This window comes from Sceloporus occidentalis, unplaced genomic scaffold (assembly GCF_023333645.1).
Source record: "Sceloporus occidentalis isolate IW3139 unplaced genomic scaffold, rSceOcc1.0.p SCAF_4, whole genome shotgun sequence".
In the NCBI taxonomy this organism is placed as follows: Eukaryota; Metazoa; Chordata; class Lepidosauria; order Squamata; family Phrynosomatidae; genus Sceloporus; species Sceloporus occidentalis.
Genome location: NW_028316984.1, coordinates 173,738,480 through 173,763,472, shown reverse-complemented (window position 1 = coordinate 173,763,472; position 24,993 = coordinate 173,738,480). Strand labels below are relative to the sequence as shown.

The following is a 24,993-nucleotide window of genomic DNA, read 5'->3' as shown; positions in this document are numbered from 1 at the left end:
ATCCAACTGCCCCCTTCTCCACATGGGGCTACTAAACTGGTGTTTATCTCCCCAAGGTGAGGCTGACATAAGATGCATCTTCCATCAGCCTCACGTAAGGGTTATATAATACAGAAGCAAACAAAGAAAATCAAAGTGTAAAAGCACAACCCATCTCTCCCCCTTCCCTTATCTGTATAAGAACAGTACGAGCAGGTTAGTAACAGGGAAATTCATTCTAACAGTCTGTTCTTGGCCATGTTACCTTTTACTAGTCCCAAACTGCCAAGGTAACGTAAAAAGTATCGATGGGCCGGTACAAACGGGTGGGAAGCACCATCCTGACACTGATTCTAGGGTTTGGGAACACACAGCATCTGCATGCTCCTGAACCTTAGTGTGTAAGGACGGTGCCATCATGGCAGCCTCCCATCCACATGGGGGCTGCCATGATGACGCAAATGCGGCAGCATCCAGACATCACTGTGCCACACTTACATCATGGATGCATGACAGTGCACCAATGGCACACTCATGGCATCTGGACTACGCTGTGAAAAGAACTTGCTTTAAGCAGGTTCTTTTTACTGCGGAGGGACGCCGCACGGTTTGGCTGCTGTGGTGTCCCTCAGCAGTAAAAATGGGTGGCTTCAGCCCGCCCTTTTGGGGCAGTCTGTCGAGCCCCAGTCACTAACAAATCAATCCTTTCTATACTGAAAACATATCCAGGGGTAGCCATGTTGGCTATATAGCACAGTACAATATCACCCAAAATCCATTCACTCTTGTTAGTGAATGGAGCTAATTAACAAAAATGAATACTAAACATGTTTCAAGCTTTGGTATCACTGTTTTGTGGATTTTGGATGATAGTTTACCTTTCTATATTGGGTGACCTTGGGCAAGTCACAAACTTTCAGCTCCAGGGAAAAGCAATCACAAACCCTGTCTGAAGAAATGTTGCCAAGAAAAGACAGGTTCACCTTAGGATCACCATAAATTGGAAATGACTTGAAGCACACAACACACTCACATGTTACTGGACAGCTGTTAACATTTAGCCATGATGCTAACCAGGACTCTAAAACCCATCTGCCTGGTGGCAGAGCTCAACTACAGAGATATTATATTTCTGTCCAGCATTCAGCTGCATGCATTATCACATCCGCCCACTGCTCTGACCACATCTCTCCTTTGTTGGCATCCCTTCACTGGCTCCCCCTCCCTTTCTGTATTTAGTACAAGCTCCTGCTGTCCACGTTTAAAGCCCTCCATGGGCTGCCCCCCCTTATTTATCAGACCTTCTTTCTCCTCACCTTCCCACTAGGGCCTTCTGTTCTGGTAGTCAGAGTCGGCTGTCCCAGCCCAGGATTTCCTCTGCCCCATCTAGGATTTGCCCCTTTTCACTTGCTGCCGCTCACTCCTGGAACCTTCTTCCCTCGCGAGCAAGGGCCATCACTTCTTTAACCAGCTTCAAAACGGAGTTGAAGACCATCCTGTTCAGAGGAGCATTCCCAGACATTGCGTGATTGTCACTTGCTAACTGATGTTCTTTTTGTTGCCTGTTTTATTGAACTATTTCCTGGATTGCTATGTGTTTTATTTGTATTATCCTATCATTTCTTAGATTGTATGCCATAGGCAGGTTTACTCTTTTATATTTGTTGTTTTTATGTACAGCGCTGTGCAAATATACAGTGCTATATAAATAATAATAATAATAATAATAATAATAATAATTTTATGTCATCCTACTTAGATACCTAGCATTCCCCACCAACTGCAGTTATCAGACTACTCTTAAGGGCAGTTCCACAGTGCTTTGAAATATTGCAGTCTTGAGGTGACCAGGACCTGGACCACTATAGCCAAGCTGTTGCTGTACAAGTGTAGCTGTTACTTGTATATCAGCCACAGGTGGTCAAAGTACTCTGAACCACTGGTTCATCACTGCTAAAGCTGGAATGAAGAAACACCTCCAGGATATGTGCGACTCTATCCAGAACAGGCAGTCTATTTCCTGGACATAGAATCCGCTCAGCCACAAGACCTAATAATAATAATCTAAAATTAAGGAGTAGTGAGTGAAGAGATATCAAAAAGAAAATCATGAGTTGCACCCTACAGAAGTTCTGGACTGAACAGCGACATGCTAAACAGTGATTTGTGGTCATGATGTTCCATTTAAATGATTGTTTCCCCATACACATGGTGTAATCCGGGCATTGAAAGAGAGCTGCTGAGAATAAAACATGCTTGCAAAAGGGCCAGTTATAATGACTACCTGACTTACTTCATCATGTATGGAGCTGAGGTTTTCTCTTCTTAGTGAATGGAGCTAATTAATTTGATGTGGCGAAGTAGCTGTGAAGGCAGGACTGAATGGGCAGGGTAAGTGGCAAAACAAAGAAGTAGCATATAAATCAACACTAACTCACTTCTCTGATTGTTGGTTGTTATGTGGCTAAGACAGCATTATCCATGCACAGCAGGCTTGGGAGAGCTAGCTTGCAGAAGCACAAAAGCAGAAGCAAACAAGCAAAGAACTTCATGGGAAGAAGGGCAGTTAAGAGTTGAGCATGCAGAATTATTGTGGAATATGGACTTTTTGGGAGAGCCAGTGTGGTGTAGCAGTTTGAGTGTTGGACTATGAGGCCATGGTTCGTATCCCTGCTCAGGCATGGAACCCCACTGGGTGACCTTAGACAAGTCATACTCTCTTAGCCTCAGAGGATGGCAGTGGCAGAAGAAACTCACTCAGAAAACCCTATGATAAGCCCTAAGGTTGCCATAAGTCTGAAACTACTCCAAGGCACAAGAATGAACTGACCTTCTGGCCACATCATGAGAAAGGATGATAATGCTTAGAAAGATAAAAGAAGTAGGAAGAGAGAAAGATCACACACCAGATGGATAGACTCAATCAAAGAGGGTATGGTGTGGGATCTGAGCAGGGTTGCTGAGGATAGGGATTCTTGGAGATGCCTCATATACAGGGTCATCAGAGTTAAAAGATATAGCAGTGTTAGTCTGTAGAATCAGTATGTAGAGAGATCTTGTAGAACCTTTGAGACTAACTGAAAGAAGAAGTTGGCAGCATGAGCTATGGTAGACTAAATCAGATGCATTGGTCAACTTCGGATCAGTTAACAACAACAACTGACTGACTACTCATGGAGAAAGGGAGATCAGAAAAGAACATCCTGAAAGAGGACAAGGTTTGAATTAGCCAGTCAACCACACAAGAGTATTACATCCTACAACATTTTGTTGTAGGTCTGGCTTGTATACTTGGAATACTCTCAAGGATTTCAACTTGTAGTTCTTGATTCAAGGATAGAAAACTGATCTGTGCCGGGAGGGTGGGGGAAAACAGTGAGAGCAACACCCAAATCACTCACAGGGCTAAACGGCTGCACTGGTCTCAAAGGATCTGCAAATGGTCTCATTTTATTTCCCTGTCTGGGCAAATGTATTCAAGCATACAAGACTGCTGTGACTCTGCCGCCTCCAGAACCAGCTGATCCTCCCTTGGGGGGTCTTGTGGTGCCAACCTGTCTTTGACCAGAAGTCAACCCCTGTGTGGGAGGAAGGAGGCAAAATTAGCAAACAACAGCTGTAGCAAATGCAAATTGAGGGAGGGGTTTGGGAGCAGCAAGGAAACAAGTGTTGGGAGGCTGCGAGGAAATCTTTGAGCTAGGAAAATATATGACAGAAGGATGAGTAATTTTTTAAAAAGACTAATTTTTAGGAAACAGGTAGCTGTGTACTTCCCAAGGCAGTGCTTCATGTTCTTGTGCTACATGCTGGTGCCAAAAACCCAAAAGGCATAGACTTTCTAATCCTAATGCCTGGTGCTTTTCCTCAGTTCTCCCATTCACACGTACAGGCACACTATCTACAATGGAAATGTGGGTAAGCAGGTTAGCCATTGCTCATCAGTGGTAAAACTTGCCCTAGTTATGTTCATTTTTGAGTACATCAAACTTTTTCCAGTACCCTCAATGTACATGCCTTGTTTTGGATTTCACAAAACAATCATAGAATAGGTTTGCCAGTTGTCCCTTATCATAAGGGATGGCCCCTATCTGAAGGCCAGAAAACTGCCCTTTTATAGGGCTAGCAGGTATCCTTTATTATAAAGGATATCCCCTATTTGAGGACTGAAAAACATTTGTTTTTTATATAGACTGAACAAGATGTCACAAGCCTCTCCCCCCAATATTTGAGTGTGTGTGACTTCATTATGACAGAAATGTGTACATCATATAATTTATGAACGTGGTATTGTCATGTGTGTTCAAGTCATTTTCAATTTATGGTGATCCTAAGGATTTTCACTGGATTTTCTTGAAAAGATTTGTTCAGAGGGGGTTTGCCTTTGCCTTCTGCTGAGGCTGAGAGAATGTGACTTCCTCAAGGTCAACCAATGAGTTTCCATGGCCCAGCAGGAATTTGAACTTGATCTCCACAATCATAGACCAGTGCTCAAACCACTACACCACACTGGCACTACAATATGTTATTTCACAGAAAAATAGATGGCTATAAAATTGATTCCCTACTTAACCACAGAAACCCACTGGGTAAGTCACACTCTCTCAGCCCCAGAAAACCCTGTGATAGGTTCATCTTAGGATCTCCATAGGTTGGAAACAACTTGAAGGTACACAATAACAAATGAAATTGATCCTTTCATTTAGCATTTAGATAGAACACACAAACTTCTTAATGGCTATTTCTTAACTGTCAGTCCTGAGTGTCACAAGTTTCAACTGTCCCTTATTACTATGTTGAAAACCTGGCAACAGTGGGATATGAGGGAAATAACCTCATACAGAAAATTGGAGAATACCACTGCAGTGTTTGCAAAAATCTATTTACTCTGACATATATTCCATTAAAAAAATAATGGTGGGATTTAACTTCCCAATAAGGAGGAGGCTGCATAAGCTTTGGAGAAAGAATCCTACTGTGGGAAGATCTGTCTGGTCAGCATACTTCCCCTTCTCCCTTTTGTTCTCCTTTCATTTCAGACTGAATCCAGAGTCAAAGCAAAGAGGAAATTGAAACAGTGAAAGAGTTCCCATACCTTGGATCAAAGACTGATCAGAATGGGGACTGCAGTCAAGAGATCAGCAGAACATGATAAACATGATGATGATGATGATATGATATCATCATGATCTTCATCATCATCATGTTCATCATCATGTCCATCAGGATGATGATGATGATGATGATGAACATGATGATGATATGACATCATCATCATCATCATCATCATCATCATCATCATCATCATCATCATCATCATCATCCTGCCGCAGCCCCTCCGTCTTCCTTCCTGGTGCCACTGGGGCTGGTATTACCCATCCAAGCGTGTCTCCGCTGCACAACTCACACTGCAATGCCATCTCCTCCTCCTCCTCCTCCTCCTCCTCCTCCTCCAGGCGAGGAAGGGAGCCTGTAAGCACTAAGCAGCCACCCTCCTCCCCAGGGCAGCCTGAGCTCGACCCTCCTCCTGAGTCCCTCTCTTCCATCTCCACTCACTCACCCACCCATTCCTCTTCTTTGCCTTGTAGCTTCCGCCCGCTTTGTGCCCAGCCCAGGTGCCCCCAGCGAAGTTTGAGATCAGCTGCTCTAAAACCCAGCTGGATCTCTTTTTTGGGGCTCCAGAGAGAGGTAGCCTGTCTGCCTCTGCTCCTCCTCTGCTGCATTCAGATGGGATGCTGACTCCCACCTCCCCAGCCAGCCATGCGGCTGCAGCCCTCCTCCGCCAGCGGATGGTGATGGTGGTGGTGATGATGATGCCTTTGCCTGTCGATCATCCTCTGTCTCTGTCTCTCCTCTTGCAAGCCCTGCGCAGATCCTTCTGGTGAAGGCAGGGCGACTGACGATGGGCTGCTTGCTCCCTGCCTTCTCCAGAGGCATGAGCCAGGCATCGGGAAGGAGGCTCTGGCTGGCAGAGACCAGGCTGGGCTGAGGAGCTGGCTGGCTTCCCTGATTTGCCTCCTCCCTTCAGCGCCCACCTGTGAGTCTGTGCCAGCCCAGTGCCTGGGCAATGCTGCAGTGGGCAACCCAGCCAGACCGTCTGCAACAAAGATCAGGAAGAGCCAGCCAGACCTAAAAGCCCAGCAAGCGCCTTCGAGGAGACTCTTCCCCCCCGCCCCCCCAAAAAAACCTTTGTCCAGCTGGCTATTGTTTTTCTTCTTCTGTCTTGCTCCCTTTGGCATTTTCCATCCTTCCTTTCCTTGTTTTCATGTGGAGCTTACCTTTGCTTGGCAACCACTAAATCTACCCCCCCCCCTACATCTTGCCACACTCCTCCCTCTGCACTCACTCCAAGGGCGCAGTTTCTCTCTCTCTCCCCATATTTGAAATTAATTTGTTTGTTTGGCTGCAGCACTGAGGCAGGACCACAGACCCACACACGCACAAAAAGGAAAACCATTTAATCTCTTCTCCCTCCTTGTGCCAAGGAAGCGATGAAATTTCCAATTGAGACTCCAAGGAAACAAGTGAACTGGGATCCAAAAGGTTGGTGCTGCTTTTTCACTTTTAAAAAATGAAATGAAATGAAATGAAATCCTCATCCTTGCCCATCCTCATCGTTGGGATGGTCCTACCTCCTAGATGAGGAGGAGAAAGGAGAGACTGCTCAGCTGAGATTTGGGTTTGGAGAGGAGGCTTTGTTGTGACTGTGGCCCTCTGTCCCTTCTCTCCTTTGCTGACACCCTCCTATTTTGGAAGGTGGTCAGTTACTACAGTCTTGGGGAAAGGAGGAGGGGGAGAAACTTATCCAACTGGGGAAAAATGTGAGGCACAAAATGTGACATAATTCTCCTTTTGCAGTTTGTTTCCTTTTAACACTATTTAAGTGATGCCAACTTGTCTTGGGATAAGAGCTGTGTGTCTGTTTGTGTGGGCAAGGGGCTAGGGGCTTCTCTGATTTTGTTGTGCGATCCCTTTGTGGTGAGCATTGTGTCAGGTAAACTGGGCACGGGGATACAGATAGTGAGCATCTGTACTGCTGGCCTCAATGTTAAATGTCTGCCTAGGCAGCGAGATGGGATGAAATGGGACTGCAGTCAGCTCCTCCTGGGGTGGCAGTCAGAAGGTAAATATCAAAGCTTCAAGAGACCTCCAGCTATTTGTCTTTGACCCCTGTGAACAACCAGGTAGCGCCTCTGTCTTGGTGGGAGGCTGGGTTAACTTTGTGGTTAAATGATGCCTGTGTTGGAAGAATACTCGGGTGGTGAGTGGATGTATAGGAAAGAGCTTGATGTTCATGTCACTGCTGTGTTCTTCACTGGTATTTCATAAAACAGTCTTGAGTTGTTAAAAAGCACGCACTTGCAGGGGCATGGATGCACCACATATGCAAATGCTTCCTTCTAGCAGTTCTGCCAAGTTAGTGTGTAAGGGTACAGAAGCTTAGTAGTAATTCTCCTGGTTTTATATTCTCCTTGGGAAAGAGGCAGAGAGAAGCTTGGTAGAGGTGTGAAGATCATTTTATGCTTCAGCAGTTTGAAAACATATGCCCACAGGCTTGAATAGCAAGCGTAAATAGTTTTAGCATTTCTAGAAAGGATGAGAGATGTCAGGTTTCTATGTCTTCTGAAAGACTGGCTTCCTTCTTTCTCATTCCAGTCACTCTTTGTTTACCTCAACCGTTCCCTAGAATGTGCAAGTACTGTACAGAACTGAATTCTGTGTTGACTCTTAGTATCACTTTATATTTCATAGCAGGAAAGTTAAGTTATGAAAATATCCCAGATGTCTGAATTTCACAGATGAAATGGGCCAAGGACTTGCTTCGACCCTTTCTTAAAGAAGTCTTTCTACTCACAGAACCTGATGAGTTGGATACATTGATTCTGAAATTGTTATTGCATGATGCCTGGGAGAATGAGCACCATGTAATTCGTTGATTTTTGGCTGGGTTTATTTTCTTGCAAACAAAAAAATACACAACTGAGGTATATAATGGATTCCATTCCTAAACAAAACACCTATAATTACGGTGATGGCACAGAACGGTGTCCTTATATATGTGGTTGAAGCCAGCTTTTAATTAATCAGCTTTGAAGGGCATGGTTCTTTATTTCCAACAGGTGGTTGGTTCCAGTTCACCAACTGCATTGAGAAGTTCAAGACTCTAAGAGCTTGACAATCAGCCGCTAGAGATGATGTGATACTTTTCTCTAGGGCAGTAGGTCATTGTTCTGACATCCCATATTAGTCATAAAGTGCAGCCAAAGAAAAAGAGAAAGACGTGCTAGTGACTTCAAGCCCTTTTGCAAATACTAGCAGAAGAACAATTTGAAGTGACCTTTTGACATCAGAGCAGTGTCCTGGGAGTTACTTTTCCATATATTTTTTGTACAAATCTTCCAATTTGTGAGATGGGTTCTGGTCATCTGATTGTCACCCTAATCCCAACATTGGTGTCAAATGTCTGGTGCAGCATATTTACAGGGGCTGTTCTGTTTGACCAGGAATCATGCAAGGCGCTTAGCTGGCCTTGGATTATGCCTTTTATCTTCTCTAGTGTGGATTCCTAGGAGAGCAAAGACTTTTAGAAGATGAATGAGACAATTCAGACCAAAACTGCCAATAGTCACCTGTCACCTACCACCTCTGAGAAATCACTGGGGAACTCCCCAGTTGAACACTAGATCTAGTAGATTTTGGAGCCATGTAACTTCTTGTGTAATGGTGAATTAGCAATCTGAAGGATCTATTTCCTTTTCATTAAAAAAGAAAAACCCACATTATTCATAGAGGTCCTAGTTTGCATTGGAATAGGGGGCAAAATTTTGGGTATGAACCACATTTATGCACACTGAAGGCAATGTTTGGATCAAGAACTCACATGACAGGATTTCCATTTATAAGATGCTCTTGCTGGAGCATCTTCTGCTTCACTCTAGAAAGCTGTTTCAAAGTGTTGTGCGATCTTTCAGAGCAATGTGGGATGTGGATGTGGGGTTGGGGTGGGGAACCAGAAGAGACAATCCTCTCTTCCTGCAGTGAGAGTTTTTGCTTGATGTTTTTTCCATTCATGGAAGGTATAGACTGAGCCCAGCACATAGATATAAAAGACCCTAATTATACATTAAATGCAACATTCCCTTGATTTGTTTAGAATTATTAATTTGGCCATAGATTCTACTCAGTATATTTGATTGTTAAGTACTAGCAATATTATACAGTAAAATGTAAATGTAATTTCACTTAATACCATAACTTTGCACAATTACTAATGTGCCCTCAGAATCTCAAGCTGCATATATCATTTAAATGTGAAAGGCTGGATTGCATCCTGCAATAAAAACTTTGGGACTCTGCCACTGATTCCAGATGAGTTTTGGCAAGTTGTTTGTTTGTTTATGGGCATTTAGTTGTCCACAGGTATAAAATGTGGGATAATAATCATTATCTGATGTTAAATGTTAACGGTGTTAAATGTAATTACCGTCTGGTAAGTGATTAAGTCTCCAAACTGATGGAGCTATGCAAGCTAGAGTGCATTTATAATCTAATGGTAAAACAGTTGCATAGGTTGAGTGACTTGGAATATTGCTGGTTTTCAGGGCTACATCATTACTTTTATGAATGCATGTGAAACAACTATTAGATGAATGTCGTTGTGGTTTGCACTTGGCTGGATGTATGATGACCCTGGTGCTAACATGACTTTAGTATTAACAAGATTGTTTGCTTGAGCTTTAAGACCATCATGAGTTATTATAAAATATTTTACACTTCTATAGGAAGGAAGTTTCTGAGCGGTGGAAGATTGGTCAAAAAGCTGAAAATGATTGACCAGGTTGTGACTGAATTTTCTCCACTTGGTTCTTTATTATTTTGTAAATTTTTATTTCGCTTTTACAATGAGTTAGTGGCACCATAAATGACTCTCTTTCTTATCACTTTCTCCTTACAGCAGCCCTCTGAACTAAGTCAATCTGAATGTAAGAATGGGTGGCCCAAGGTTACCCAATGGATTCTGTGGCTCCTTTTGGACCAGAATTTGGCTCTCCCAACTGTCTTTATGTGTTCTCTTATGTGAACAATGTAATGTACATGTTTGGTGCTCATGGGATTTAGCCATTTCTAGAGTTTCCTGTATTGTCTTCACTTGGGTTTTCCTTTGTGTAACATGTGAAATCACCCTCAGAGCAACAATGAATGGATGAGAATTGCAATTGTTGGCGGTTTTTATGAATAGAATAAGGGAATGGCCATATATCCTGTAAAAGGGCAAGGTAATGGGGTGAGTAGGGTGGGGAAATCTAGGAAAGTTGACAAGTCTGGTTTAGTCTGCTTTGTTCAGGCCACATCTGTAATATTGTGTCCAGTTCTGGGTACCACAGTTCAAAAAGGATGTTGACAAGGTGGAGGGTATCCAAAGGATGGTGACCAAAATGGTGAAAGGTCTAGAAACCATGCCTTATGAGGAGTGACTTAGGGAGCTGGGGAAGTTTGGCCTGGATAAGAGAAGGTTAAGAGGTGAAATGATAGCCCTGTTTAAATATTTGAAGGGATAGAATAGAATGACCACTGAGAATGGAGCAAGCTTGTTTTCTGCTGTTCCAGAGAACAGGATCCAGAACAATGGATGGAAGCTACAGGAAAAGAGATTCTGTCTCAAAATTAGGAAGACCTTCCTGAGCGTAACAGCTGTTTGACAATAGGATATGCTGCCTGTGGAGTCTCCTCCTTTGGAGCTTTTGAAACAGAGGCTGGATGGCCATCTGTTGGGGGTGCTTTGATTGTGTTTTGCAAGGCAGAGGGTTGGACTGGATGGCCCTTGGAGTCTCTTCCAAATCTGTGATTCTACAAAAGATGCTGAACCATCGCAATACGTCTTTGTAGGACTCATTTCACAGGGCTTGATGTTTGGAACTTCTTTAGAGTGTTATGGCTATATAGGCTGAGAGTGTAAGATAGGCCTAGTTGCCATGGTAACACAAGTGCTTTGGGCCTGTCTTTGTTGGGGAGGATGTGAGCGAGCTCCTCAGCCTTAAAGAGAACTTTGTGAGAGCTCCCTCCCTCTGTATTCTCTCACCAACAGAACATGCTCCATTATGGTATATTGCTTCCGGGAGGATATGTGGCAGGCTGGGGTTATAGATTTAAATATGGACCCTTAATTGGAGCCTGTCTTCTCCTCACAGAAAAACAACACTTCTGAAAGACTGCATAGGGAGAGATCAGGGTTTTGTTTCTTAAATCTGTTTAGTAAGGCCAATGTACCCTACAGGAACATGTGTGTGCACACAGATATACATACACACAGAGATACAAATGCCATTCTCTCTCTCTCTGGGTAAATCTACACCATAGAAACAATGCAGTCTGACACCATTTTAAGTGCTGTAGTTCCATCCTAAGGAATGGTGAGATCTGTAGTTTTGCAAGGTCTTTAGCCTTCCTTTTCAAAGAGTGTTGCTGTTGCAGTGTGCCTTCAAGTTGTTTCTGATTTATGCCAACCCTAAGGCAACCCCATCATGGTGTTTTCTTGATGTGTTTCTTCAGAGGGAGTTTGCCACTGCTGTCTTCTGAGGCTGAGAGAGTGTGACTTGCCCAAGGTCACTCAGTGGGTTTATATGTTCAGCCAGGATTCAGACCTTGATCTCTAGAATCATAGTCCAGCGCTTAAACCACTACACCATGCTGGCTGTCCTAAAGAGTGCTAATGCCTCACAAAACTATAAATCCTGGGATTCTGTAGGAAGGAGCCATGGCAGTCAAAGCATTGTCAAACTGCATTATTTTTACAGTGTAGATGCATCCCCACACCATTTATACTACAGTTGCCAGGTTGAAAACTGGACAGGTGGCTTCCTGGACATTTAATAACTGTATATAAAAGGTAATTTCAGCAAGAGTTGCTTCTCATGCAGCCAAGTCACACGAAAGAACTTCTGAAATTCCTGCTTCTACACAACCATTAAAAGTACAGGATCCTTCTTCAGTTTTCACTATGGCAACGCTACTTCACACACACAAACCTCTTTCTTTCTTTCTTTCTTTCTTTCTTTCTTTCTCTTTCTTTTCTTTGTTTCTTTGTTTCTTTGTCTTTCTTTCTCTTTCTTTCTCACATCATTTGTGTGTCTGTATACTGCCTTGGATTCCTGTATAAGGAGAAAATAAAATAAAAATAATAAAATTTTAAAAAAAAGATGTGTGATAAGCCATGTTTATTATGATATCAAAACACAGCCAATGTGATGAGGTTTGAGGAAAGATTGGCTATATAATCCATTGAGGAAAGGTGTCTAAGGCTGGGACAACAGTTTTGCCCCTTGCATAGTAAGAAACATGTAAACCTTGGTGAAGACAAAAAATGAAATGTTTGACTTCACCTGAGCCTGATGATGAAAATAGAGATAGAAAAGTCATAGGTGATATTCAGGCTAGGTGCCAGGGAAAGTCTCTTGGGAGCTGATAGTAGTTAAACTGTATTTATCTTGGGCTGCTATTAAAGTAATAAATATCAAACTTTATATGGCTGCTGTATGTGGATGAGAGTGATCCACTTATTGATTTATACTTAATCCCTGGATAATAGATCCATACAGTGTCTGCACTATAGAAGGATTTGTGATCATGGTGAGAAATTGTATGCAGTTGGACAAGCCCCGATTTATTGGGAATTAGAAAATATTTCTGTGCACACTGTCTCCCCCTTTATACAAACTCCTCTGTCACACAATAACCACCCTCATATCACTTGTACAGTATAATATTGTTGTTCATTTGTTGTCATGGTTGCTATGACTAAATTTTGACCAAGCCCAAACAGATTTGCCTCTTTGTGAGCAATAGAAAGCCATCTGGTAGACCCTCAGCATTATCCCCACCAACTCAGTTTGTCTTCATTGGCCCACAGTAAGACACTTGTATGGGCAGGCTGCCCCAGATTGTTCCAATCCAGACACAAAAATAAATCAGAAGGATGACAAATGAATCATATCATTAAATTTATCAACAGTGTAAATCGGACAGATGGTTACCAAATAATTTATAATAGATCAGATGATGTTTGGTCAGCAACTACCATTGTCCCTCCATATCAGGGATTCTGCATCCACTAATTCAACCATCCACTACTTGAATGAATATATAATGAATATATATATATATATATATATATATATATATTTATTTACAAAAAGCAAACCTTGATTTTGCCATTTTATGTAAAGAATACCATTTTACTACACCATTGTAAATAACGGGACTCGAGCATCCATGGATTTTGGTATCTACAGTGGGGTCTGGAACCAAAACCAACTGCTATGATACCAAGGGCCCACTATCGTTTTATGAGAAACCAAAGTGAAGAACCAGTGGAGTAGCGATCCTGCTTAGCTTTCAAAATCAGATGATTTCACTTGTGTTCCTGGTGGCATGGTAGAAGGGTGCAAGCTAGGCCCAGTTACATTTCCTTATTTCAGACTAAACTACGAGCATTGTAACAGATAACTTTGAACATTTCCACCCATACAATCTTCTTTATTATTTATTTAAGTGAATTTATTATGGTCAGTATACTTCCCCTTGACTGTTGTCCTCTTGCCTCTAGTTTGGCAACTGAAATAATGATTATGTGTTACTTGCTGAAATGTATAAATATCTGGTATACTCAGGTGTCAAAGTAGGCATACATCAGCTGGTGGCTATGGCACAACCAGGTGCACAGTTGTCCTGCCATCCCACTGAGTGATTGGCATGCACAATTGAGCAAAAATGCTTGCAAACCTTTATCTCTAAAAGGAGATTTTTAATTACTCAGCCATGAGTTTTAATTAGACCAGTTTGACAGTCCAGGTTAGTATTTTACATGTTACACACAGCTGGGATTTGCGCGGAGTCAAGCAGCTTTATGTAAAACTTGATCTGTTCCTTGCTGTCCCCCTTTCGGGGAGGAGCAACAGAGAAATTGTTCATTGTTCAGTTCTTTCAAAATCTATTTGAATACAAAATGGTTGTGAGGTTGTCTGCCTGATAGTCACTGGGAAGCAAGGAGAGGTACCTAAGGAATTGGTTAAGAAGAATCTGATCAGGAAGGCATTTTTCTAATGGCAAAGCAACTGCTAGCATTTCTGAATCATCACCATCCCATAGGACTTGACTACTGTTCTATGCAACAGGTATAAAACACAGAGCTACAAAGTTTATATCCCAAAAGAATTTAGTCAGCTTGTTTTTTCTTCTTAGGAGGATAAATAAGCCTCTATGAGGGTTTTTTAGTGCAGAAATCTTGTGAACAAGGTTTTAAAAATGGGCACATTATGTATTTCTGTGTACTCCTTGGAGATCTTGTGTTCCCCCATGTATAGGATATAAAGGAGATTTACTATCTAAAATGTGTTGTATTTCACATATGAAAGAAGCATAGAGGTTAGTCCTTGCATTTAATTTCTGCTACAAAAAAGGATGGAAGGATGATTAGGGCAACTAAATCAAACATTTCTCACTATCTCTAGCACCTTGTGTGCTTCCTTCTGCTCTTTGTTTCCTCTTCACGGAGTTGGTGAGGAACCATTGGCATTATTAAGACTTCAGAGCATGTCCTGTGCTCAGAGATGTAGCCAGGATTTTAGGAAGGGGGGGGGGTCCAGACTCAGTGCCACCATTATAATGGTGCTTGTGTCCGGCGGCGCAGCAGCACACACCATTCATTTTTCTAATGGAAGGGGGGGGTCCGGACCCCAAGATCCCCCCCCTTGGCTACGTCCCTGCGGTGCTGCTGAAATTTTCTAGAAGAAGATAATGACAAATGGAATGGGCATCAGGCTAGAAGAGGAAACAAAGAGGATTATAAAAATGATCTTGACTTTGACCAGGTATGAGAGAAGCACAGGCACCAGGGAAAAGGCTGCATAAAACCAGCTGAAAGTTAGAGCTAATCTGCTCCAGCATTCTCCAAAGCACATAAAGGCCACCACGTGTAAGGAATTTGCTTTGGGAAGAAAGGATAGGACTTGACTGTGGGAGCTGTGAAGACAGCTCTTTAAAAAGGCTGTGTGGTAGGTCTGTGTTTCGATAAAACATAGGACTCAGGTATGCAGGGTGGGGAGTTCATAGCAAGTGATACTTGGAGGCACCAAGGACAGTGAGGCAATGAATCTGTTCACACTATGGCGATCTTTAGCTCATTAGAGCAGGGTTCTTTTTCTTCTGTATATTTAGAACAGTATCTTCCGGGTGTATGACACCTGTGGATGGAGGACCTTTGCCAACTATAGAATGGTAGCTTTGGGGCATGGTACTCTTTAATTGGGTGTATTCATATCTATTCATACTGATTGATCATCCTTAAGTACTTTCATATTGTGAGAGGCTATTTGAAAGCTAAGTAGAGCTCTATTGGAGAGCCTTGTCTTTTGTGCATGACTCATGATCCCAAGAGCAAGCTACCATTTGCCTGGTTCAATTTTCCTGCAAGCTTCTCTTGCTGCCCTGGGTACCTACATATTTCAGCAGGAACTGTCAGGGCTTCAGGCAAAATACAAGCTACTTAAAGGTGGCATCATGTAATGCTACAAATATGGCATGGCATTGTAGCAGAATGTCTTATGGACAGGAGTTGCCAACATCACAGACTGTAGTAAAGTTATTTTAAAAAAGAAAGAAAAAGCTGTAGCATTCATATGCTTGATGTTTGGCTCAGCACAAAGTTGGAGGTATTCTTGTTTGGAGTTCTTTGGGAAAGCTTTCACTATCATCACATCTCATGGTAAATGTGAGACTGGCTGCATTTATTTTTCCCTACATGGTGTGTGGCACAGTGGTTTGAGCATTTGACAATGACTCCACAAGGGCCGTCCAGTCCAACCTCCTGCCATTCAGTCCTGACAGACGGCCATCTAGCCTCTGTTTAAAAACCTCCAAAGAAGGAGATTTCAAGGAAGTATATTCCATTGTTGAACAGCTCTTACTGTCAGGAAGTTCTTCCTAATGTTTTGGCAAAATCTCTTTCCCTGTAGTTTGAATCCATTGTTCCGTTACCTTGTCCCTGGAGCAGCAGAAAACAATTTTGCTCCATCCTCAATATGACATCCCTTCAAATATGGTAAATAGTTTATAAAATACTTTGGGGTGCTTTGATTACAACCTATTTGAGGGATCCCCTGCTTCCATATAATCCACCCCGCACACTCAGGTCCTCTGGGAGGAATCTACTGCAGCCTTTAAAAACCAGACTAACTGCTACCTCCCAGAGGGCCTTCTCTGCAATTGCTCCCAAATTATGGAACGGCCTGCCGGACGAGATCCGTCAGATTGCCAGTTTAGACAGCTTTAAAAAAGCTGTCAAGAGGGATCTCTTCCGGCAGGCCTTTCCTGAATAAAAGGGTCCGGCCACAGAATGAACACCCCTCACATCATATATTAGGCCACCGCTCTGTCCTCATTATATTGTTACTGTATCATTAATAGATATTTTAATCTCTAATTCTAATTGTATCATGTTTAATCTGGTTTTAAGGGGGGGATTTGGGACATAATGTTGAATGTAGATTTTAATGTGTTGTGAGCCGCTTTGATTGTCTTGTTACAGAAAAGCGGGATAAAAATAAAAGTTTTATTTATTTATTTATTTATTTATTTAAGTGGTATCTCCCCAAACCATAATAGAGCTGTTGTAGAAATGTACTGCTCCTTCATATCCAAACTATTGTGAGACTGCTGTACATAGTGAACTGTATAGGTGTAGCTGTACACTTGGCAGATCTGCAAGGTTTATTGTACTGTGGCAAAAGTTATGTTTTTATATGGCATTCACTGATATGGAAAACATGGAGGAATTTTTGGGCAAACAAGAGTGTATGGAACATTGCCTACTTTGCTTTAATTCAAGATGCTGTGAAGTGGTTGCTACAAGGATGCAAACTGCTTGTGTGAACTGGCAAAAACTTAGTTGGGAATACCAATGTAGAAAAAGAACAAAAGGCATAGGTATAGGTAAAAGGGGAAAAAACCACAATGCCATACAGTTTATAATAAAATAAAAATATTGGCTCAGTTGTCCTTGTTCCACGCATTCAGTGTGTTTGCAAGCTGAACTGTCTGCTCCAGGGAAAAGGTAGAAAGGATAAGAAATCTTGAGAAACATTGTTTTTGTTCTTTCTTAGCTGAGCAAAGTTTAAGCTGCCTGGTGGGCATTCTGTTTGTTTGCAACTTGGTATCTTCCAAGTGAAATATTGCAATGAAATTTGAAACTTACACCTGGGATAGAGTTCTGTCTACCATGTTTTAACACCAACTGCACATGTTACTAATGTTATGTCCTCTCTCCCTTGACCACAAAGATACCCAAATAAAATGTACGTTTGTGTATTTCTGACATAATTTGTAGTTTTAAGATTCAGACATCCTGTAACCTGTTTTAGAAGCTGGGTTGGATTGGGTTGTGTAGGAATGATGCAAAATATATTGCAATGGGTTATGAGACATGCTGCTGCTTGAAAATTGTGCCTTACCAAATATATGTTGAATGGGCACATGAAAATGATTTGAAGAAATTTTAATAATTCATGCTTAGAAGTACTGATACAGCACCAGTGTATTTCTAGGTACCAATTGATATAGACTCTTGTTTATTTATAAAACAAGCATTTCCCCCCCCAGACCATATTTTTGTCACTGCCAGAATGCATATATCTGAAGGAGCACCTCTCCTTATATGCATCTGCTCAAGCATTGAGATCTATTGTAGAGGCCCTCTGTTTACCATCAGTGGGAGTAATAGATTACACAGATAAGTGGAAGAAGTTTCTTATCCCATTGTTCTGATCCTGGAATACCTTTCCCTTGGAGGCTCATGTTAGCTTCATTTGGTGTTAAGTGTAAACTTAGCACTTTCTCAGAGCGGAGTGAGGATCATCGTCCAACTAGGTTATGAATTTATGTTACAATATACTGGGTTTTAAATAGTTTTAAATAATTTAATTAAAAATTACTTGTTTTTCATAGCTTTGTTGCCTATGCCCAACTTTAAAGTTTTGTTTAACTGAAGGATAGGATATACAGTGGGCCCTCTGTATTTGCTTGGGGTTAGAGGAGCAGGATCCCCATGAAAGTGGAAAATCTGCAAGCAAAAACCCCAAAACAACAACAACAACAACTCTTTGTTTTAAATCTGGGACAACACCTTTCTAGGAATCTCTAGGTCCTCCAGTACAATTCGATAGTCAACACCAGGCGGACGTTGACCATAGCATTGCACCGGAGCATCTACAGAAACCTAGAAAAGTGTTTTCTCTAGGAATCTGTAGGTTCTCCATCATGACTCTATGGTCAACCTCCAGCAGAATTGAGCTGGAGGACCTAGAGATTCCTAGAGAGAACATATAAATCAAATCCATGAATAATCAAATCTGCAAAAATCAAAAGATGCAAATGTGGAGGAATGACTGTAAATATTTTAATAAATAAATGTGCCCAATCTATATCCTTTATTGCATCCTCAAACATTACAAAATTTGATTAAAATGCAGAGTATGCTATATAAATGTATGCACTACTTCAATGGAGGAAAAAGTACCTAACTGTATCAACTGTAGAGGTTCTCAGAGTCACCAATTATAAATGCTGGCAACTAAGCAGATATTTTAGCCGGCACAAAAGACAGTATTCAGTTGGCATGGCTTCACTAAAACACTAATGGGCCATTTGGTGTTTTTGCTTATTTTAAACCAATGTCAGATGTTGCAAAAGCAAGTTCATTGCTTCAGAGAGCTCAGATGATAATTATTCATACAGATATGAATTTGCAACTTAAAAAGATTTATTAAAAGGAGCTTGTTTCAATTGCTACCCCTAAACAACCCTGCAGATTTTTATAGCAGCCCATTTTGGGCCAAAAGATTGAAACACTTTGGCTTTTAAAATGTAAGTGGGTTTTAAATAATAACATTAATAAATATTAATGATGAAAGGAGTTAGATATTCATGGAGGATACAGCTAAAAATAGTGTTGCACTATTGGATGTCTCTTAGTATGACAGAACTTTCTTCTCCTCCCCTTTATACCACTCAGAAACTTGAAGTGGTTTCCAGTCTTTCAAAGTAGGTTTTAAGGGTGTATGGGAGGCTATATGTTTTCCTTGAGAGAAGCAATTCCATTGAATAAGTGACATCTTTGGTTGTCCTTACTTGTGATGCCTGTGTAGTACCTCCAAGATGAAAAGTAATATATGTTTGAATCTCAATTGCTTGGGAACAATGGGAGCACAAAGACATAAGATATCTGTTTGGCCCCTGCAAGAAATCCAATGCTAGAAGATATACTGTAGGTCCAAAAAATACTGCAGTAATAATCCAATTTGAGACCTCTTTAACTTGCTCAGTGCTAGGGAATTCTGGGAACTGTAGTTTTGTCAGGCATTTAGCCTTCTCTGTTGGAGAGCTCTGGAGGGCTCCGGTGGCGGCAGCGGGCCCCTGGGAAGCCAGTTGCTGTCCCTTGGGCCCTCCAGGAGGGCTCCTGCGACAGCAGCGGGCCTCCCAGAGGCCCGTTGCCTTCGCTGGGGCCTCCAGGAGGGCTCCAGCGGTGGCAGCGGGCCCCTGGGAGGCCAGTTGCTGTTGCTGGGGCCCTCCAGGAGGGCTCCGGCGGTGGCAGTGGGCCCCTGGGAGGCCAGTTGCTGTCCCTTGGGCCCTCCAGGAGGGCTCCCTGCAATGGCAGTGGGCCTCCCAGAGGCCCGTTGCCTTCGCTGGGGTGCTCCAGGAGGGCTCCAACAGCGGCAGCGGGCCCCTGTAGTCAGAGCCCAGCAAAAACGGGGAGGCCTCCAGCGCTGGCGGTCCCCACCAGCTCTTCCCTGGCCTCTGACAGGGCCTGGGGCCCCGTCAGGGGCCAGCAAAGAGGAGGTGGCCTGGCCCCCGGGGGTGGAAGCCCCGCCCCCTGGGGATGGAGGCTCCACCCCCGGCACGCGGCCCCACCCCGGGGGGTGGAAGCTCCACCCCCCGGCTTCGGCCCCCCAGTTGTCTGAGGGACAGCAACCCGGCCCCTGGTTCAAAAAGTTTGCCTACCCCTGAATTGGAGCTTCCGGACGTGGCACAAAGGTTGCCCCATGTAGATGCCCATTGTCACCATTATTATTCATCACATGTTTGGAAGTGTTATGTAACAAGATTAGAGAAGATAATTCGATAAAGGGATTTAAATTTAAGGGGAAAGAAATTAGACTAAGAGCTTATGCAGACGATGTGGTGCTAATAGTTGAAGAACCCATTGAAAATATCTCAAATGTATTTAAAATAGTAAATGAATTTGGCGAAAATGCAGGACTAAAAATTAATAAAGACAAATCAGTGATGATCACCTGTAATATGACAAAAAAGAGACAGGAGATATTATATGGGAAAGCAGGGATAAAAATTCAACAAAAAGTTAAATACTTAGGGATTTATATAACAAAGAAAAATAGTGATCTGTTTGATAATAATTACAAAAAGAGTTGGCAGGATATAAAAAACAATTTGGAAAAATGGAATAAATTACAATTATCATTATTAGGAAGAATTGCTCTAATAAAAATGAGTGTTTTACCAAAAATCCTATTTTTATTTCAAAATTTACCAATAATTCATAATGAGGGGATCTTCACTACATGGGATAGGGATCTAAAAAGATTTGTGTGGGCGAGAAGGAAAGCCAGAATCAATTGGACAATATTAACGGACAGCAAAGAAAGAGGAGGATTAGGGATGCCAAATTTGAAATTATATTTTTATGCATGTTGCTTGGAATGGATAACAAAATGGGTGGAATTAAAGGATGAGCAATTATTAGATTTAGAGGGATTTAATCTAAGATATGGGTGGCACGCCTACATGTGGTGGAATAAAGTTGAACTAAACAAGGAATTCAAAGAGCATATTGTAAGGAAAGCATTATATAAAGTATGGATAAAATACAAGGAAAAATATTATACAAAGTTACCAGAGTGGGCTTCCCCTCATGAAGCAATATTAAAGAAGGGCAGAATTGAGGGAAGAGATTGGCTAAAATATAAAGATTATGTAAAGATAATAGAGGGAAAAATTACAATGAAATCTAGGGAAGAAATGCTAAAAGAGGGAATTAAAATAGATTGGTACTTATATTATCAATTAACGGAAAAATATAAAGCAGACAGAAAAAATGTTGGTATAACATTAAAGAAAACAGAATTGGATGTAATATGGATGGATAAGGATAAGAAAAAAATAACAAATTTCTATAATCTAATTTTAAGGCTTGAATTGGAACAAGAACAAATTAAGCATTGTATGATTGTATGGGCACAGAACATAGGGAAGAACATACAGTACGAGGCATGGAAAAGAGGTTGGGGACAGGATTTAAAATTTACATTGTGTATGGATCTAAAAGAAAATTTTTACAAAATGATGCACAGATGGTATATGACACCGAATAGATTAGCGAAAATATATAAAAATGATAAAGGAAAATGTTGGAAATGTGAACGAACTACGGGAAGTTTTTTTCACATGTGGTGGACCTGTCCTCTGATAAAAAAATTCTGGAGAGAAGTACACAAGAAAATTGAAATAATTATACAATTGGAATTCCCTCTGGTTCCGGAGCTCTGTCTTTTAAACATAATAGAAAATAAGGATTTAAGATCGAAATTGAAACCATTATTATATTTAATCACCGCTGCCAGAATAACAATTGCCAAAGTCTGGAGAAACAAGGAAGTACTGAAAGTGGAGGATTGGTTAGGAAAGTGTCTAGAAATCATAGAAATGGATACCATAACTTTGAAATTAAAAGATGAAACGCGAGAAGAAGATAATTTAATTTGGTTGAGAATAAGAGAATTGTTTCAAAAGGGAAAGGTTAAATAAGGTAATAAGGAGAGAAGGGAAATCATGTTAGATATGTGATACCGTTGCTGTGTTAGAATTATTGATATAGAGTCAATTATTGTATAAACTTAGGATTTAAGCAAAATAGAATGAAAGACGATGAGATAAGGAAGTAAGGATGATAGATTTTTGAGAAATAGAGATTTTATAGCTAATAAATAAGCAGTAAGTGAAATAGAAAGTGAGGGGGTGAGGTGGGGGAGGGTAGGGTTAAGAAATATTGGAATATAGAATTTGGAATGCTTTGGTATTGCCCTTTTTATGTTGTAAATAATTTCAATAAAGATTATAATTAAAAAAAAAAAAGGTTGCCCCATGTAGAGCGCATTGCAGAAATCAAGATGAGAGGTTACTAGAGCATGTACGATCGTTTCTAGGTCCCGCTGCTCCAGGTAGTGGTGCAACTGGCGTATCAGCCGAAGCTGATAACAGGCACTTCTGGCTGTTGCATCAATCTGAGAAGACAGTTGAAGCGATGAATCCAGGAGCACCCCCAAGCTGCGGATGCAGTCTTTCGGGGGAAGTGTAACCCCATCTAGAACTGGTGAACCTATCTCCATACCCGGATTGGGGTTACCTATCACGAGTACCTCCGTTTTATTTGGATTCAGCTTAAGTCTATTTTCCTTCATCCGATCCATTACCGACTTCAGGCAGTCATTTGGGGGGAGATGCCCTCATTGGTCACTGAAACAGTCCGAGACATAGAGAAATAAATGTGGGTGTCATCAGCGTACTGATAACACCCCGCCTCATGTCTCCGGATGATGTCACCCAGCAGTTTCATGTAAATGTTAAACAGCATGGAGGACAGAATGGCGCCCTGAGCAGCTGTCCCCCAGCATCACCATCTGGAATCTGCCCGAGAGGTAGGAACGTAGCCATTGCAAGGCAGAGCCAGCGATTCCCAACTCTCTCAGGCATTCCAGAAGGATACCATGGTCTATGGTATCGAAGGCCGCTGAGATGTCCAAGAGCACCAACAGGGCCACACTTTTCCTGTCAATGCACAGATGGAGATCATCGACCAAGGCGACCAGGGCAGTCTTCACTCCGTATCCCGACCTTAAGCCAGTTTGAAATGGACCGAGATAATCGGTGTCATCCAAGACTGCTTACAGCTGGTTTGCAACCGCCCTCTTGATCACCTTACCCAAAAAGGGAAGAAGAGATACTGGCTGATAATTGTTTTTGTCCAGGGGATCAAGGGAAGGTTTCTTTAGAATGGGTTTCACCACTGCTAATTTAAGACTTGATGGAAAACAACCTTCCCTGAGGGAGGCATTGATTATGGATTGTAGCAACTTCAAAGTTGCCTCACCTCCCTGGATGGCCAGCCAAGATGGACAGGGATCGAGAGGGCAGGTGGTCTTTTTTACCTTACCAAGCAATTTGTCTACGTCATCAGTACTCATAGACTGAAATTGATCCAAGATAACCTCATTAACGGAGTCACTAGACACTTCTCTTGTTGACTCTGTACTAATGCTGGCGTCTAAGTCGGCCCTTATCTGAAATATATTTATTTAGGATGTATTGCCTATATTAGAGAAAATAATGTGAAAAATAAGTGTATAGAGGGAAACGGTATATAATATATACATATGTTAGGGGAAATTACATATAAAATAAAATAAATATAAAATAAAAGTCATTTTCCCCTTCTTCCACTTTGTTTGAAATATACAGACTGATCTGGAAGTTGAATGCAGAACAGAAATGCTTGCAAAAGCTAACATGAACTGGAAATAGTGCTCTCCATTGAACATGTTTTCCCACCCCATCTGACCAGCATTTCAGACTTTCACAGTGTGCTCTCCAGGGTGCTGTACTCTTTCTCCAGATAAGCAGGACTGGCCACCTCAGTAGAGTCACAATACGTGGAAAGGGTTGAAAGGGAGCAACTTGTGTTTGTGACTTTCATTTCAGTGTGGAAACATTTGGCAGCAATTTCTGCAGAGCTGTACAGTCAGCTTTGGGGTTATGAAACAACTTTCATTACTGAGGAACCTTTTGATGTATGTATGTATGCATGTATGTGTGCATATGTGCCTTCAAGTCACCTGCTGACTTATGGCGAGCCTGTGAATTTTAGGGTTTTCCTAGGTAAGGAATACCTAGAGCTGGTTTTGCTAGTTCCTTTCTCTGAAATGTAGCCTACAGCACCAGGTGTTTGTTGGCAGTCTCCCATCCAAGTACCAGCAGACAGGATCTGGTCCTTTTAGGGCAGTAATTTCCAAAGTGGGTGGTATGCCTCTCTGGGGGAAGTGGAAGGATCCAGGGGAGCAGTGAGGTAGAAAGGGGGCAGTAGTGGGGAGGTGAGGGGAAAAGGGGGCAGCAGGGGGCCTTCAGTCAAAGTATTGCTGTGAAGGAAAGACAAGGAGAACTAGTGGTCTTTAGGATTACATTAAACTTCTTTTCAGGATCCCCAGAAAACCACCACACAGCCTTGCTGATAATTTTGTGTGGTGTTGTCTCCCGCTCTTTGCCTGCCCATGTGAGTTCACTCCCTTACTGGTGTCTTTCACTAGTAGTGGCAGTTGGGGAAACTTGTGCAAGACTTGAACACAGGGCATCACTTCTGTGGCTCAGAGCAGCACCATTTTGGGACAGAGTGGAGCAAAGAGTTAGAGCACATGGTGGCAGTGGAGAAGTGGCAGCAAAAAGGAGCTTTCAGATTTGGGACCCTGCTTAAGTTTTGTGAACTTTGCTGGGTCTTGGTTAGCAACCTCTAGTGTCAGGGCAGTGTATAACAGTTGCTTGGGAAAACAAGATGGAGGACTCAGTTACACTCATGTCTTGTTGGCTGGTTTCCCATAGCATTAGATTAGCTATGGTAGTGGTTCCCAAACTTTGGTCTTCCAGGTGTTTTGGACTTCAGTTCCCAGAAGCCCTAGCCAGCTTGGCCAACAGTCAGGAATTCTGGAACCTGAAGTCCAAAACATCTGGAGAACCAAAATTTGAGAACCACTGGTATAGTATGAACAAAATATTAAACTAGATTTATCTTTGGTCTCATTTGACATGGCTCCTGTGTTTTCATGAGTTCTAAACTTAATGTGAGAGTTGTCTCCATCAAAAATAAGGTGGTGTTTTTTCCATTAATTGGCTGATATATTTTGT

At 42.0% G+C, this 24,993-nt stretch overlaps 1 protein-coding gene across 1 annotated transcript in view; it reads left to right on the top strand.

Moving 5' to 3' along the window:
- The first annotated feature begins 6,219 nt into the window (after positions 1–6,219).
- KCNK10 (potassium two pore domain channel subfamily K member 10) overlaps positions 6,220–24,993 on the top strand; it is a 104,907-nt gene continuing 86,133 nt past the window's right edge. Inside the window, exon 1 of the mRNA XM_089522351.1 lies at positions 6,220–6,519. Within this exon, the coding sequence (XP_089378477.1) occupies positions 6,468–6,519 (52 nt within the window). The 5' untranslated portion in view covers positions 6,220–6,467. The remainder of the gene's footprint in view (positions 6,520–24,993) is intronic.